Source organism: Pangasianodon hypophthalmus, chromosome 11, assembly GCF_027358585.1.
Source record: "Pangasianodon hypophthalmus isolate fPanHyp1 chromosome 11, fPanHyp1.pri, whole genome shotgun sequence".
Taxonomy (NCBI): Eukaryota; Metazoa; Chordata; class Actinopteri; order Siluriformes; family Pangasiidae; genus Pangasianodon; species Pangasianodon hypophthalmus.
In genome coordinates this window covers 14,337,523-14,354,964 of record NC_069720.1, presented here as the reverse complement: position 1 = coordinate 14,354,964, position 17,442 = coordinate 14,337,523, and the positions used below count along the sequence as shown (strand labels likewise).

At 39.6% G+C, this 17,442-nt stretch overlaps 1 protein-coding gene across 1 annotated transcript in view; it reads left to right on the top strand.

The window, feature by feature from the left end:
* Nucleotides 1–17,442, top strand: part of fbn2b (fibrillin 2b) — a 76,712-nt gene that overhangs the window by 11,048 nt on the left and 48,222 nt on the right. The window contains exons 4-7 of the mRNA XM_026913208.3: nucleotides 974–1,078; nucleotides 5,762–5,857; nucleotides 5,980–6,075; nucleotides 13,539–13,736. Of these exons, the coding sequence (XP_026769009.3) occupies nucleotides 974–1,078; nucleotides 5,762–5,857; nucleotides 5,980–6,075; nucleotides 13,539–13,736 (495 nt within the window). The remainder of the gene's footprint in view (nucleotides 1–973; nucleotides 1,079–5,761; nucleotides 5,858–5,979; nucleotides 6,076–13,538; nucleotides 13,737–17,442) is intronic.

The window sequence follows — 17,442 nt, the reverse complement described above, 5'->3', positions numbered from 1 at the left end:
TACAGTGAAATTAATAGGTGAAGTGTGTAGTGAGAGAGTGAGGATTGTAAGTCTGGACCCTTTGATGAGTCCTGGCATTTACAGAATGCAGTAATAACTAATATATTGGCATCTTTAGCTGTTAATTTATAGTAAAAAAAAAAAAAAAAAAAAAACTCAACTCAACTCGTTTGTAAAAATGCTCGATACCCACATCCAATACTACAGTCATTAAAATGACCGCAAGGTGCCGTGAATTGCACAGACAAAGGAATGTGTGAACATGGAGCCGTGATTCAAGCATGCAGAGAAACTATGAGAGCACTTCAGTTCTGCGAGCACTGAGCACTGAGACAAGCACGCTTCCTTTCCCCTCACTCACCCTAGCACTTATTTTTAAAAACCATGCTCTGTGTACTCAGGTTGATCACCTTTGTGCTCTCTATTGAAGATACTATTTAAACACTATCACATCTTAAACATAGCACAAAGAGTTTATCTCTAGCAGCACATGACAGCATCTAATATAAAAAGAGCTACATAAATGCTCCATGATGTCCCTGATTGATTAATACTAAATAGCTTACTGATTTCAGTATCAATATTGGTAGTTAGTATACAGTATTCAGTATCAGTATCAGTATCAGTATTGGTATCGATGAGTATTAAAAAACTCTTACTCAGTCGAAAAAATGGCATCAATGCATAATATAAAATAATCCATGAATCCAGAGGAGGATGTGTTCTCTTAGCCAAGCCCTGATTCCTCTGAAGCCTTCTTCCTATTTATCTTTATGATAAGGAGTTTTTCTTCACCACTGTCACCATGTCTCACTAAGCCACTATCTGTTTCTCACTAAGCTCACTATCTGTTGTGTAAAAAGCTATAAATATATAATTATTTTCTATAATTCCATAACTTCTTTATAAACCATGTTATTCGCCTATAATTAACTCTTTATCTTTTCTCCACCTTCACCTCTTCTCCTCTCAGCAATTTGTAGGAACTCCTGTGGTGATGGCTTCTGCTCGAGGCCAAATATGTGTACCTGCTCCAGTGGTCACCTCGCTCCCAGCTGTGGAGCTGCAGCTGCTGCAGGTAAGAAAACCCAGGATGAAATCTGTTTAACAAAAATGTTATTAGAAAGCAGGGAAAAGTTACAGAAACATTTCCATGATTTGAACCGTCATGAATAAATTCTATAAATATACAGATTGGAAATACCCTTTGTGCCTTGCTCTTGCTTCATATTGTACACCAGTGCTGCACACCCTGTGTTTGCAGACTGATAATTATAGTGAAAAGACACTCACTCACCTGTCACATGTTTAACCAATTTTCCAATGATAAGGATATTTTCTGCTTCCTGTTTCAAAAGAAAAATGTAGCAAAACTGCTACAGTGGCATGAATTGCATGAAAGGATTTACTAATTAAAGACACACACACATTTTTAAAAAAGGTTGAGGTGACTTTAAATCCCCTCCACACCATCCAAACACTGGAAATTTTAGACTTTGGGTTATTGAGAACAGCCTGTGCATTTATTTATTTATTTATTTATTTATTTATTTATTTATTTATAATTTTATCTCTGGAGTATTTGCTCCATTCACAACAGATCGCATGGCTCGACAGGTTTCTCTAGCAAGCTCCAGAAATATTTATGTTTCTTGATGTGTTTGTGACCTATGTAGAAGACCAAACGTAAGAATGATAATACCATGATAGCTGCTTTTACACTAACATGGTGATTTAGATTTGAGCTGTATGTAAGAAAGATGAAAAATGTATTAGTAACAGTGCAAAAGTAACAGTGACAATAATCTGATAGACACGAACAATCAGACTTTGACAATAATTCATTTGGCTTAGTGAGCTGCTGAAATTAATTTTTTAAGCTGTCCATTCAGATTATTAAAATTTCCTGCATATAGTTCACGCTTCTGACATCGCCAGGTTAGAAGTATCTGGTTATTCGATAGAGTCTAGATGACCTTTAAACACAAACGCTTTCATTTAATCCCAATAAACAAGGGAAATGCGCACTGAAGAATCAGATTGTGTTTTTTTTTCTCTTTTTTGACAGTGTAACATAAAAGCAAGAGACAGTTTAAAAAAATAAACGAAAAGAAAGACTAATATGATGATATATAAATGAGAAGATGGTGAGCATTGAAATAAACATCTAATAGGAGTCTAGTATATTGCCAGGATATTGCTGTATGAATAGTCCTAGTTTTCACATTAATCACTGAAAATATGTCGTAATTGAACAACATGGCTTCCACCCTCATTGTTCGATATCTTATATTGATACAATTGATACAGTATTAGCTCTTGATACAGTATTAGCTCAATCATTTTTCATTGTTTTCTGTGTAGTTGCTGGATAATAAGGCTTTGGGTTTGAAAATGTAAAGGAATATATACTAAAGATTTGACACTTTATTTACAATAGAAATGGCAAGTTTAAAATGATACTCTAGTTTAAATGATTTCTTAAGCTGAAACTATGCTAAAAGTCAACTTACCACTGCTGCTAGCTAATAGCTAGATTCCTTATAAACAAGCACAGACATGCCAACATTGTGGCGCTCATTATCTTATGGCCGAAACTCCAACTTTCAGCCTGATATATGATCCGGACAATGTGTTAGATAACCACTAGTTGTAACTTTGACCATTATTCTTCCATCACACTTCAGTAACAGTGTCCAGGACAAATAAACCGACACTTAACTTAAGGCTATGGTCTCACAGGTTGTAAACTTGTACAGTCAATTGACTCCTCATGGTGAAATCAGCCATGTAATTTCTCTGGAATCTTGGAGTGCTGAGACGTTATGAAACTGCACGCGAATTAGCTTTTTTTTTTTTATTTCCAAACACACATAAACACACACTCATCTTCTTTGGCAAAGCTACTGAGACTTGATAGATCAGTAATAACATCGTTCGTAAAGCCTGAATAGCTGAGCCGTCGAGAGAGCGGCCATGTTTATGACTCAACGATGAATCTGTAATTACTCCATAAATAACAAACCACAGTAATGGCCGTTGGCCACTGTTAGTTGTGTTCACGGAGTCACAGCTGCACTCAAGATAAAAACCAATCCTCTTCTACCTTAGTCTTTGCTATAATTATGCACTAATTGCCCCGGCCGTGCATTCTCAGGCTCATAATCTGTTGTTAACCTGGCCAGGGGTGTGTGAGATGTGTGTGAGACACTGGGAGCTCTTCAGACATGGCTGTAAAACATATGGAGAGAGAGAGGCTGTTCAGGTTTCATGGGGAGGAAAGACAAACCTGGAGACTGGGGGTGAACCAAAATTTTGGCCCCGAAAATGGCCAAAACTAACACTGGCGGATTTGTATGTTTTGAGAAGCTAGACAATTCTTTACTGTTTTTCCATTAACCATTAATGCTTGGATTTTTTTTTCAAAAGCATCAAAAGCAAACAAAATGATTACTGTTAATTACAATTGATTATCTATTAATAAATACACCTACTACTACTAATATTTGAATAATCATATTTTATTAAGAATTTATAAAATAAAGAGTCTATATACATGAAGCACTCTAGTTTATAGCATCCTGTCAGCACGTCTAGCTGCTGAGGTCATCTTTATCCCTGTTTGCTCAACTGGGCAACAGAACAGAAAAAACCACAAGCTTACACACACATACTCGCGCAAACACACACGCATGCATGCACTCACAGACGCACACACACATGCACACATGTACTCCAGCCAAAATTACAAAACTAAGCAGCGAAGTGTGAGAGGAGAATGTGACTGATCTCTCTCCAGTTCCACTCTCTCCATGTGAATTTAGCTAAGATGTTTTTAGACATTTTCTCCCATTTCTTTTATCTTAGAATCTTAGATGTCTGCAGCCTTGCATCTGAATTCATGGTATGCAAATAAAAAAAAAACTTGATGTGCTTTTATGGTTTACATGACAAATTTTGTTCTATAGCATGTCTACTTGGACAGAACAAAGGGACCATACTGTTTACACACACTCACACACACACACACACACACACAAAGACACAATACTGAGACAACGAGGATGATTTCTCCTCATAGAAATTCCATATGCCTCTCAGAATGATCTTTTGTGTAAACACATGTTGGCCAAGAACCGAAACTGTTCTTCAAACAACTGCTGGGAGCCAGTGCACTTTAAAGTATTCCTCTGGGAAGTTCTGGGATCCCCCACCCTCAAAGATAGTAGAGTCTATTCCACAATTATTGGCACCCGTTAAGAGAATGGGTAAATGAGTTTATAAAATAAACACTGCACACAGTGAGTCAAATTTTCCACTCAGACAACTGGAGAAGCTTCAAACCATTGCTGTAATAAAACATTCTCATAAGAAGAATGACTAATGGTATTCTCTCTCATAAACATTTGGCAAAATAATATTTTGAATAAATGCAAACAAGCTACAGGGAATCCTACCTGACTTCCTATGCATTTGAAAAGAAAGTGGGTGTCTTTAAACCATTGCCCTCACTCTGTAGTAAAGATATGCACATATGTATATGTGTATTAGCCAGAACACCCAAAAAATGTTTTATTGTGTTATTTAAGTCAAACACCACAAATTATTTACGCACAGGTCCACAGGTCCACAGGTCCACAGGTTTTGTCCATTCAAGTAGATAGGCGTCTGTTGTCATTAGACTGAAAATGGCCACTGAGTGGACAACCTTGACTTTAAAGACTTAACTCTGTTGAGCTCAGGAGACTAGAATGCTAATTAAAGCTCTACATCTGCTGTAGATTTCCCATGCAGCTATACAGGGTTACTGCTACAGCATCTTCTGTACAAGTCATTTAATGGAACAATGGCTATGTTTACATACAAAGATTTATACCACTCCAAATAAATTCACTGTGATTGCAGATTCCAAATGAACTGTTTATATATATCCTAAACTCGACATTCTATAGACAGTCTCTGTTTATTTGCATGTTATATATATAATCCGTTACAAAGTTACATACATGCATGGATCGAGGTTTAGTGTCAACATTACCATAACAACATGCCGTCAGCTTTTTAATTGTGCTGCTTGTGTTTTTAATGAGTTTTAAATGATTACTGTAGCAGCAAAACATAATTCAAGTGTGATTATTGAATGAACAGGAAGAATTTCATATTGGCTCAATATTAAGGAACAAGGACGCTCTGGTTGTTGCAAATAACATAAAATTTATGAGGTAGCTCAGGGGTTGAGGCACTGGACTTCTGATTGGAAGGTCATGAGGTCAAACCTCTGCATTGCCAAGCTGCCATTGCTGGGCCGTTTGTGAATAACTGCACAAGAAATATAGATTCTAAGTCAATTTATTTTTTCTCTTTTTTTACTGAGTGCATGTTCTGCATCCTCGCTGAATGTCTGTTGAATTGCTTATCAAACACTGAGCCAACTTTACCATTGCCAATTCAAATATTTAAAAAATTTATTGAAATTCACAACATGAAGTGTGTTTTCTTACAGTACCATTTTATTGCACAAGGAGTGCGACATGACCCAAATACACATGCACAGAGCGTACACACAGACATGGCTATTATTCTTCTATTGGATTGGATTAACCTCAGTCAGTTTACTCTATTCAGACATGAAGGTTTTTTATTCCAATTGAGCTATCAGTTGGATTATAAACAGATTATATTCAGGTAAACCTAGCTAGTTTGAAAATTGCTTTCAATCGTCCCTAATTTCTACACATTAATCTCTCATCATTCCATGCAGTTCAGTCCTGTAGTGTCCGGTGTATGAACGGAGGCGCCTGTAATGAAGATTCCTGTGTATGTATGAAGGGATATACAGGGACTCACTGCGGACAGCGTGAGTAGCACTTCTTTGTCAAATTAATACTCAAAAGTTCATTATTCATGGGCTCATGCACATCATTCAGGATCCATGTACATTGAATACTAACTGTAAACTAACTGGCTTATCATTTACAGCTGTTTGTGAGAATGGGTGTCAGAATGGCGGGCGTTGCATTGGACCAAACAGATGTGCGTGTGTTTATGGATTTACTGGTCCACAGTGTGAGAGAGGTAAGTCAATGTTAGAGTTAATATTAAAGATTACCCTTTTTGTTTTTCTCCCAGATTTAGCCAGATCCCACCCTGTTGTAGGTCTCCCCTTCCCCAAACACACACAATAGCTCCTAAGAGAGGGAGCTTACATAACATCCTTAAAACAACTTGGACTTGTCAATACCATTTCCTTTCTTTTTTTAAGCCTTGTTTTCCTGGTTGACATGTACACTATTTTACCAGGAGAAAAGCACAACCCAAGGTATCAGTCAGTCCAAGTCCGGAGGCATGTCAGTAGGGCCAACTTCTATTTTGCCATTTTATTCCAACACACTGGTTGACTCACAGTTAATGGATGCTCATTATTTGTAAGTCAGTTCTGGAACGTGGTTTGAAAAATGAACCTAGTGGTACAGCCCATAGATTTCGCAAGGTAGTTTATACTGAGGTTAAATTAATATGAGGTAATATGGGTGAGAATGAAGAATTGCTCACCATGTGGAGGAAAACACTGCTTTATTGAAGAATTTCTCAGGTTTCAGCTGTGAGAGAATGAGTGAGAACTCAAAAACATGTTTTATCAATGGTTATGTTTCCTTCCTCACTGGTTATCTTTCTCTTTTGTTTGTGATTGTGCTACTCACTAAGCAGGTATTAGCCAGTAATTATGTATGAAGGAATCTTAAATTGGTCCATTTGAGTTTTAAATTGTAATCTGGGACAACTTAAGAAGTGTTCCATGTTATACAAGGTCTGAGTAAAATTCAAAAGCTTAACTTAGAGCTGCACACAAAAAAAATCGCATCTCAGTTTGATTCAAGAACGGCATAAATTCTGCAGCATTTGCGTTCATTCAGACATTACTTAAAACAGAGGGCCACTACTTCTTATTCACTGTGAACAATAACTATAGACATTGTGCCACATGACCTCACCTGAAGCGTGGTGAGTCTACAGAAGAAAAAACAACATTGGAAGGCTGCAATGATTCAAACTGATCCATATGTCCACTCGTAGTGAGAGGCAATAAATTTGTCCTAAGCAAATATTATGAACTGAATAATACGTTACTCCCCAAACAAGCAATGACTAATGTTTGAAATGAATGGGCTGATTGAGTCATGGCTGTTTGTGCTGTCTCTCAAACCTTGCCAGTGACACATTCCTCATAGAGTGTGTTTATCAAAACAGATTTTTCCCCACCAGAAGAACTGAAACATCATCACGACTAATTATTTAACCAGATGTTAATATTGCTGATTACCTTTTAACTTTCTAGCACACTGCACTCCAGTATGAATAAAGTTTTATAGTAAATAGCAGTTATTCTTGGTCAGGATTTTGGCATTTGCACTACAAATGTGCAGTAAATCAGTAACTGAGAATGCAGAGAGGCTATCATTCATAAGGAAAGCTATCACACTCTGCTACAGTAAAATAGGAATGTAAAAAAAATTAGCTAAAGAATCTTGACTGGGAATCATGATCTCATTTTTAAGCAATAAAATCAGGATTTCTATTTCATCACGAACCATGCAGCCCTACCCTGAATCACAAACTAGTCTATGGTGCGATTGCTTGTTGTCTACAGATCAGGTGACACCTTCCTATTCTCACTTGAGTTATGCTGCCATTTTTTTGGAACAGACAACAAACCGTGCACTTTGATCTATTACTCCTTGCTATTTACTACAATGTCCTCTTGCTTGATGGACAGCCTGCAGTTAAAACCACCTGCTGCTCTGAAAAACCAAGAATGTTCCAGAGCATTAATTCCTGGCGCTTCTCAGAAGCATTTCTGACGAAGTCGAAACCAGTCTTAAGACCCAGGGAATTGTGGGAGTAGGCTTTGCGGCCTTTATGTACTGGGTAGCGCAAGACATACTGCATGACCCATTCTTTGACACCTCACTCTTCTTCTACTTCCAGTCTATCCTAATCTCTGTCTCTGTGCTGCCACTTCCCCCAGAAGCCTCTGCATCCATGGGCTTATTTTCTTGGAAAACACTTTGGGGGGAGGTGGGCGGAGCATCTAGAAATAAATAAGGCAGAGTCCAGAATGAGAGTGGTGCTCATTTCTTTTTGGACATTTGACAAGAAGTAGAGTAAGCAGTTGCAGAGAGAGAGAGAAGGGGAGAGAGAGAGGAGGGGAAGCAAAAAATGAAGTTGCCAGCTGTGTACACAAAGCAAAGCCTGGGCAAGCCAGCATAAACAGTCTGGGATTGGTGGTCACTGGACTCACCTACCACCTAGGCCAGTGCTCTCTCTATTTCTCAGTCCCATACTCTCTCAAACTCTCTCTCCTTGGTTACGGCACCCTGCAGGTACCCACTAGCCTCCTGACTGTATCTTGAACCCCACACAGCTCATTTTTAGCTCTTGCCTCATGTCTGGAGGGAGCTGTTAACGTTCATCCATCAGCACTGACATGAAGTGTTTACACAAAATGTCATGATATTTAAGGCTCAATCTCATAAAATGCATTGCTTATTTAATGAGGATTTGAGGATTTTCATTAGACTATGCCCTGTGGTAATATGGCTTAAATTACAGACAACATTTGTGTTCGACTTGCTGCTTATAAATTGAAACATCGTCTCATAGCTGAGGTTTCCATTATGCTTTATTGGTTTCTTCATGCATGATACTTTCACATGAACGGGTGACTGTTCTTCTTGATGTTGGCCACTTCCCAAAAGGTGAAACCCTTTCATTAGAAAGACTTATAGGGCTTGCCCATGTGTCCACTGTCCTGATCTTGGCTGTGGTCCACCCCTGTACAGCATAGGTAAAGCACACATTTGAGGGTTAGCAGGTTCATGGTGATAATGTCACTGCAGGCAGTGGAAAGTGAGGGAAGACTGTTCAGTCCCATGTGCTCTAGTATGTCCCTTGAGTAAAAATTAAATGAGGGTAAACCACATTCTTTTAAGACATTCACACAAATGAGCAATATTTGACTGTAAGTTATTAAGCCTTATTAATGTACATACAAATTTCAGTAACGTTATTGGGCAGCCATGGATGATAGAAAGTCTAGAAGGAAGCTAAGTGAGTGACATCTCAGTATTTCTGATGTACACAAAAGCTCATACATCTAGCTTAATAGCTGGAATTTACTGGGAAAGACTGGCCATCTGCAGAAGAATTCCTGAGATATCAGCTGGCTCTGCTGTGCAGTTGGTTTATGAGAAGATTGCAATGGGGTAAGGTTAAGAACAGTGTCATGAGCTCTGGGTTAATTCATTTTCCTCATGGATGTGTGTTTGCTCTGCATTACCACTGACAATGGCCCCCGCTGATGAATACTGGCTGTTCATTCAGCAGTTGCGTACTTATTTGCTTGAGGAAAACATGATCGCTCACTGCTGGAGATGGTTATTTGGAACAGAGAGGAATTTCGTGGACCCCCTGCAGGACTCTTAATTGTCAGCTTGTGGCTTTTCAAATCTGAAGATACCCATAATGACCAACTAACCACTGGAATGCAGAAGTGTGAGCTGAAGTTGAAACAGAAGCTTGTGGAGAAAATGCTGCTGTTGGTCATGATACTTTGGAGCTCTGCAAGTGGAGGAGATGCAGTTGACTGTCCTGTTTAGATGTCCTGTAAATCACATGGCTGTAAAACTGTAGGTTGACCCGTCCAGGAAAAGTTACAATCCTGACGGGAAGGATTGAGCCTCTTATATTTTCCTTCTTCTCATGAGGGGCCTCTCTCGTCAAGCCTGTGTGAATGGATCCATTCTTCTCCCATATGGAGTTAACATTCTGGTCCCCAAGTACACTAGAATTCTGCTAGACGTTTATGTGTACATTAGCATTCCAGTAATCATGTATTCCAGTACTATATCACTTTAGGACAGTCCTTTTACATGCTGTCCTTGAGGAAGTTAACCCTAAGTTGCTCCAGAGGTGTTCATTATTCATGGCACTCCTGTCCTTCTGGCTCTAAGCCTGTTTTATGACTCCTACTGAACATGCTTCTGAAGGGCAGAAATGGATTTCAGAGTGAGGGGGATGAGGCAGTTCAGAAAGGTCACACTCTGAAACAAAAAGGTCCAAACGTGCCGCCCACCTCTTCAACGATTGGCCAGTAGTAACATATGAAAGAATTTCACCAATTATCTGCTACTTCTTGTTTGCTAACACATCCTCTCATTTGATGGCCAGTCAACAATCTCTTACTGTTCTAAAAAAAAAAAAAAAAAAAAGAGCATCCCAGGCTTTCCAATGTTTATTTTGGGTGGTCCTTGGACCGATTCTAATGAAGGATTCTGACAAACAAGCCATTAGTGGCCCACTGTGGGTAAATACAAACATTCTCCTCTTAATTCAGATTTCAAACCAGTCAGCAATAGGTTGCATCAAAAACTTCTCAGTCGTAAACTAGAGAGCATGTTTTTTTGGCAGGAGTTAAGACTCCCTTAGTATTAATTGCAGAGCTAGACTGGGCCCCAAGGCTTGAGCGTTCCAATCCAGATTAAACATCATTCCTGCACTGAGCCAATTTCTCATTTATCTGCACTCTTTCATGACAGCTTATCACATTTGGCCCATTAACATTGTAAATGATAAAGGTAGGCCAAGACCCTTTAGGGTATAATGAACTGAAATTCCCAGAGTCAGATCACACTGTACACTGATACCCTTATCTTGGCCTCTTTACCAATGTAAATTCCATACATTAGTTCAAGAGCTTCAAACGTTTTTGGTTTTTTTTTTCGTCCTTTCAAGCTCTGTCATGTGATTCACAATAAGTCTTTCTCTGAATCATGGACTCACTGCCAGAATCATCTGGCAAAGGATCAGTGTAGTGACTAAATGGAAAAGGTTTGCACAAATGGGATGGGGGTGTAGGTGAACGGTTTTGATCAATCACGCTGCTTGAACTGTAATCAGTCAAAATTGCTTCCAAATGTTGTCTCCGTCACCCTTGTGTAGGTCCCCTTTGCTAATCTGTCTGGGTTTTGGGGTGTTTCTGGGAATTTGGTCCATACATTCATTCATTGCCAAGGCGACTTTTCAGCTTGGCCGGTCGGTTTTCACTTCTCTGCTTAGCGTTGCAGTCCGGTCTGTTAAAACAAGCTGCTGGGCTTCAGTCTTTAGTTTGGCCTCACAACGCTTTGCTGAGTTATTCTTCAGTTATTCTTAAACACACACAGACAGAACCGCACTGAACTTGGCTGGCATGTTTCAAGTGGTGATTTTGGCTCTGTCCCTGAATCTCTGGAGGTTTACTTTTTCCAGCAGATGAAAGGAATCAATTAGTGGCAGACTAGAGCAGGTCCTATCATACTCTCACCTGCTTGCATACTCTTAACCAGATTCCTTCAGTGTAAACCTTCATGAAAGATTTTTACCCAAAAGTGTGTGGTCCAATTTCCCCAATCATCTTTTCTGTAAATAATCTTAGTCACTCAGGTCTGGAGCATTACCAAGAGTGTTAAACCTGAGCAAGGGATCGTATTTTGATGCCATCATGCTAGCCCAAAGGCTTTGCTCTTGATTTGAAATTAATGTATGCTCTGAATGTGACTGCAGCCATAACCAGTAGGACAGCTGCAATGTAGAGTGAGAGAGGAACTGATGAATTGGGAGTAGGATATGGATGGATGCATCTTGGCTGGAGTTTGTTGCTCCATAGTCACAACCAGGCATTATTAATTGGATCCAGATGTGAATAGGATGCACCCGGCGGGTCGCCTCAGCTTGAGGAGGACTCACATTCCTGCACTCAAATCGTCCAGGAAGGATTGTTAGGTCAAGGGTGCACACGAGAGAGGACAGGAAAGGAGAGGAGATGAGAGGGGACAAGAAGGGGGATAGGGAAAGGGGAGTGGTTTTAGGCAGGTTTCTCCTCTAATAACACTTCTCTTTCTAATGGTTTCTTCCTGACCTACTTTCTCTTTCCTCTGTGGAATGAAAGTGATTTCCCTTTCGTTACACACAAAGTTCCATCCTTCTCCCTAAATATGATCATGACCACTGGAAAATGTATCTAACCCTTCTGAGAAATCTTATGTGCCTATAGATTTATTCATCAAATCATTCTTACATTACTGATTTCTCTACCATATTTGGGTCTCAGTGAAAAAAACACCTTTTTTCTATGCATCCAGGAATCTTTACAATGTTTATTTCGTGCATCTAACCACATTATTAATTTGCCTAAGAATACAAATACACATTTTCTTGAGCATTTGAGCATTCTGAGATTATTGAAGACAAATCAGTTATTACAGAACTCATGTGATTTTAATCTGAGGTCAATGTGTTTGATATGAGAAGCTTTAAAGAAAATAAGCTCTCTTAGGTGAAGGCTACTGAGCAGTTGCACCAGCCTATGAACGTTCTATTGTAGCCTCATTTGAACATAAATGGCCTCCTCTTCTGAGTTTACAAGCTACTAAAAAGTAGCAGTTGCACCACATGACATAATTTTAACATAGTCTTAACTTCAAACTTACACCTACCTTCTAGTAGGTGAAGCGTAAAAAATAGAGTAATGTTCATGCCATATGTTCACTGCACATTGATACCTTGGAGAAATACAGGTGCATATATATGGCAAGGATTATAAGAGGTCCAGGTTGTTTTTATATCAGCAAGTGCCGCGAGCACTTTCCTTGGGAAATGCAGAATGTCATCACATGTCATCAAATGATATTGTCAAGGTAGTTTGCCTTAGGTATTTTAACATAACTGCAATACCATACTGTCATTCAGCAAGTTCAAATGAAGTTTAAGCTATTAATTTATTTTTCATTGTAGTTGTTCATTATTTAAAATGACATTAAATTTGTTGTGCGAGAGCCCAAGCAGCAGAAAAGCACATAAGCACATAAGTAAACTACAAACACAAGAGAAGGATAAATTGAATTACCACTTTACTTTTTATTAATCTACTGTTAAAATATAACCAACTTGAAATATATATGTTACACTGTAAAACAATGGGCATTAAGTGCTTCCCTGCGTCTTAACATGTCTCGATCATATAGATTTTCTTTTGTGTGTCTGATTGGCTGGTGATGATAAAATACTTCATTCTGTCATCACTTTATGCACTACTAGTTAAGATCTACACTATATGGCCAAAATTTTTTTGCAAACCTGATCATCACACCCATATGTAGGCCCTCTCTAAACTGTTGCCACAATGACATCAACCCCACTGAACACCTTTGGGATGAACTAGAATGCTGACTGTGCCTCCTCACCTGACATCAATGCCTGATCTCACTAATGCTCTTGTGGCTGAATGTGCAAATCCCTACAGCCACGTTCCAAAATCTAGTGGGAAGCCTTTCCAGAGGAGTGGAGGTTATTATAACAGCAAAGGGGGACTAAATCTGTAATGGGTTGTTCAAAAAGCACATGTGGGTGTGATGGTCAGGTGCCAGGTGACAACTAGCAAATCTAGTAAATCTAGTATCTCTGATATTTAAAGCATAAACTCTTTTCCCACTTGTCTTTTTCAGACTACAGGACCGGACCATGCTTCACACAGGTCAGCAACCAGATGTGTCAGGGTCAGCTGAGTGGCATTGTGTGCACCAAGACGCTGTGCTGCGCCACCATCGGCCGAGCTTGGGGTCATCCTTGCGAGATGTGCCCTGCCCAGCCACACCCCTGCCGCCGAGGGTTCATCCCCAACATCCGCAGTGGCGCCTGCCAAGGTCAGAGGTCATACACTGATGAGGGTTATTTACACATGAAAGTCACACAGGACAAGGATTAGATCTGTGTTGAGTTGCGTCATACGTCAGTGCTGGGGCTGCATGATAATGGCTAAAGGGGAAATTTTATTCACTGCTGAAACCATAAATACACTCTCAGAAAAAAGCTGTAGCATTTCCTGTCACTGATGTGGAGCCTTTTAGGGTCTGTGCTTTGTACATATGGTATATATCTATCACCTTGGAAAATAAATGAAGTGTCTCTGTAAAATATTTAAGGTAAAACCATGGTGCATTAGATCTTATCATGCACCTAAATGAGTTTTAACTGTACACTACGTTTAATTTCCTGGGTGAACATGCCCAAGGTGCAAATGATGTACTGTAGAGCAGGGGTAATCAACTAAAATTTGTGAAATTTAAGCTATATAAAATTACTTGCTTACAAAGGGCTGGATAAACAACTAACATGCTAGTAACAGTTACATTTCAATGCTTACCCATTTATGATTAGTTCATGGCTAAAGTTTGAAGTGGTTCTGTTTTGTTTCATAGTCGCACCTTACGGCTTTTGACTAGTGCCATGAACTCTCGTAGTGGAGAATAAACTCACTTCTCCATCCAGTTGTCTTTACATTCTGTTTTTCTTGTCAGTGGTTTTTAAACAACTACTATATTTTTGTGACTCTACTAATAAGACAAGAGAGGGTAAATCTATGTCTGTGAAAACATTCTTGATTCTTTCTTGATGAGTTGCCTTTAGCTAAATAATTTACATAAATGCATGTTTTGGCCTCAACATGCCACAGCAGGCCATGATAGAGGATCTGCTACAGAATTTGAGCTGTTTTGTGTTTAGAAAACTGAAGTCGCTGAACTACGGACCTTTTTTTCGTGCGTTGATCAAAATCCATGTTTCGAAAAATGTTGCTGGCTACGAGATGAGACACCTGATCTAGAGGTGATCTAGAGATCTAGAGTACCTTTTTTCAAAAAGTGCATTTATGGCAATTATTTAACCAAACAAAAATAGTTTTTTTTCCACACTGTACTTTAATCTGCCAATTTCCAACCACCAGCCAGCTCTCCCCATAACACGACAGTTACCAACAGCTACTAACATGTTTCCTCTGAGACATGTGAAGCCGGCTACTGGATCTTTTTGGACTGCTGCTCATGCTGTGTCACAGGACAGCATAACACACTCAGAGAAAAACACTATCCTCCCTTTTTCATATACATGAGCGCACAACTGACCACGATTGGCTAGTGTTGCACTGATTGACAGGGAGAGAGTAACTCCATCCCTCCCACCCAGAGAACATGGCCAATTCTCCTTGGCTCCAGGCCACAGATGGCGGTGCTATCTCCAGGGTTCAAATTCATGATCTTCTGGTTTTAAAAACAAGTAGATAAACATGTGCATCACAGTATGCAGTCATGGCTGTCAAAGGTCTAGTACTCTTTAGTATGGCCAGTGCAGTCAAATAAAAGTGCCTGCAGTCATAACTTTTTTGGAAACCCGAAAATGTCAATGAGTTAAAAACTACAATGTTAATGTTCCAGCCAACTTTAGTTATCATTGAGGAAATCAAAAACAATACTACAGATGACTCAGCCCTAGTCAGCAGGTTAGAATATGAAAATAGCTGTTGAAATGCAGTGGAGTTTGCAGTCAGTTATTATTTAAGTCACAATATCAGTTGAATGTGACACACAATTGTGATCTATGCAGCCAAATATTGAGCTGAATTAAATCTATTCACCCAAGAGACAGCTGCCTAAAGCTTTATTTGGAGTTTATCACCTGCTGTTTCAGCTGACAGAAATTACTGCAACAACAGACCATTTTTTGTAGTCTGACAGCAGATGTAGCACCACATGAGTGTGTTCTCATGAGTGTGATTATGCAATGTATGTGACAGCTGCATTCTTTGAAGCAGCCAATGACAAGCCATATGCCACACTATAACACAGCCTTAAAGCAGAAAAATCTAATAGTCAGAGACAGAGATTGAGGCACAGAGAGTGAAATGTGAACTGATCTTCACCTCAGCTCCATCGATAATCCAGGGCAACTAACGTGGTCTTTTCCTCCTCACCACCATCTCAAACGTTTCAATGAACCCTGCAATCATCCTCCAAGCCGACAGGGCAGTGGTGCCCCAGGCCTCGAGTCTTCAATGGTGCAAAGGGGTAAAACCGAGAATATGGTACATAGCGTAGTCTACTATGATCCTGTCTTACCAATATCTTATGCATTTTTGGGTAAAAGGCCACTTCTGACTGCAGATGAGTCTGCATTGACATTTGGATCACAAAATGAGGAATAGGACATGCCATGAAGACTACAAGTGCAGCATTGGAGTCTGGCCAAGGTGTCTGAATGAGACTGAACTAAGGACCAGTCAGACTGTGTAATGGCGCAGTTTTTATATGACACTCCCCTCACGAAGCCTGAGCAGGTCTAGTCTGAAGCTGGTTTCTCCAACAGCTGGTTGTCTCCAGACGATCTCCACAAGGACCCTGAGGCTATGGGTTTAGCCTCACGTAATTCCCTGATAGTGATGCCTCTTTAAAAGTGGACATGTTGGAATGTTGTCCTTAGGCCATGTTTCCCAACATAAATGACACAATGAAAATGACAAAGGCCTACGTTTGCAAATTTGAGGGATTTGAGTGGAATGAAGTGATCAAACAAAGATAATCTGCCCATTCCTTTAGCTCAGAAAGAGCCTCACCTTGCCTCTGAGCTTATTTCCACGTCACTGCTTTGGCCGGTCTTTACCAGTTTCCTGACTGCCGTGCAGACTTCATAAAAGACTCCGTGAGGTCTCTGCTCAATGACTTTAAAGTCAGTGAAATTCCACTGGCTTTTTTTACCCCAACGCCTAAATATCAGACCTGGAGACAGCTCTTAAGCCTGGCTTGAATACAAAGCACACACACACACACACACACACATTTGTGCGCTCAGAGCTGGAGGATCATGATCGGAGCATCAGACTTGCCCAGGCGCTTCGTGTTGGGCACTAGGTACTCTTTAATGACAAGAACTATTTTGGCTCTGTGTTAGAAGAGAGATGAGTGATGTATTTGATTGAAACCAGACTGTAGTTCTTTTCAGAAGTAAAGCCATGTGAGTTATATGATAGAGAAAAGGAGCAGAAAGAAAGAGACGGATAATGAAACTTTGCTCACTTTGTGTTTGCTGTGTCAGTCATGCACAAAGTAAAATCTAGAAGTAAAACTGCAGTAAAATCCGACACTAGCGAATAGCCCTTTTTTATTGGAGTAATTTACCAAAGTTAACCGTACAGCTTATCAGAAAGTGTTTCTTTTTGTTCATAAGCTAAAATGTCCTTCATCAGTTTCATCAGATCTCATTGCCAGGTATTTAAAGATGGATTTATTTGCACTTAAAATAGGTCAACTGACAGAACCCAAGAATGAAACACTGCGTAAAGGAAAACTGGGGTGTGACTGGGGTTACTCTTCAACCGAGAATTTTACAGTGGTTTCTCACCTACAGTATTAGCCTGTTTGCAGTGTCCAAATCAGAGCAAAATCGATCCTTTTGGTTCATTTGATATTCAGTTTCGTTTCACAGTGCACGTAATTAAATGAATCAGTAAACAAAAGAACACTGGCTGGGAGGTGTGTGGGAAGGGACAAGGTTGAAAACGTACTTGTAAAACTCTCATTC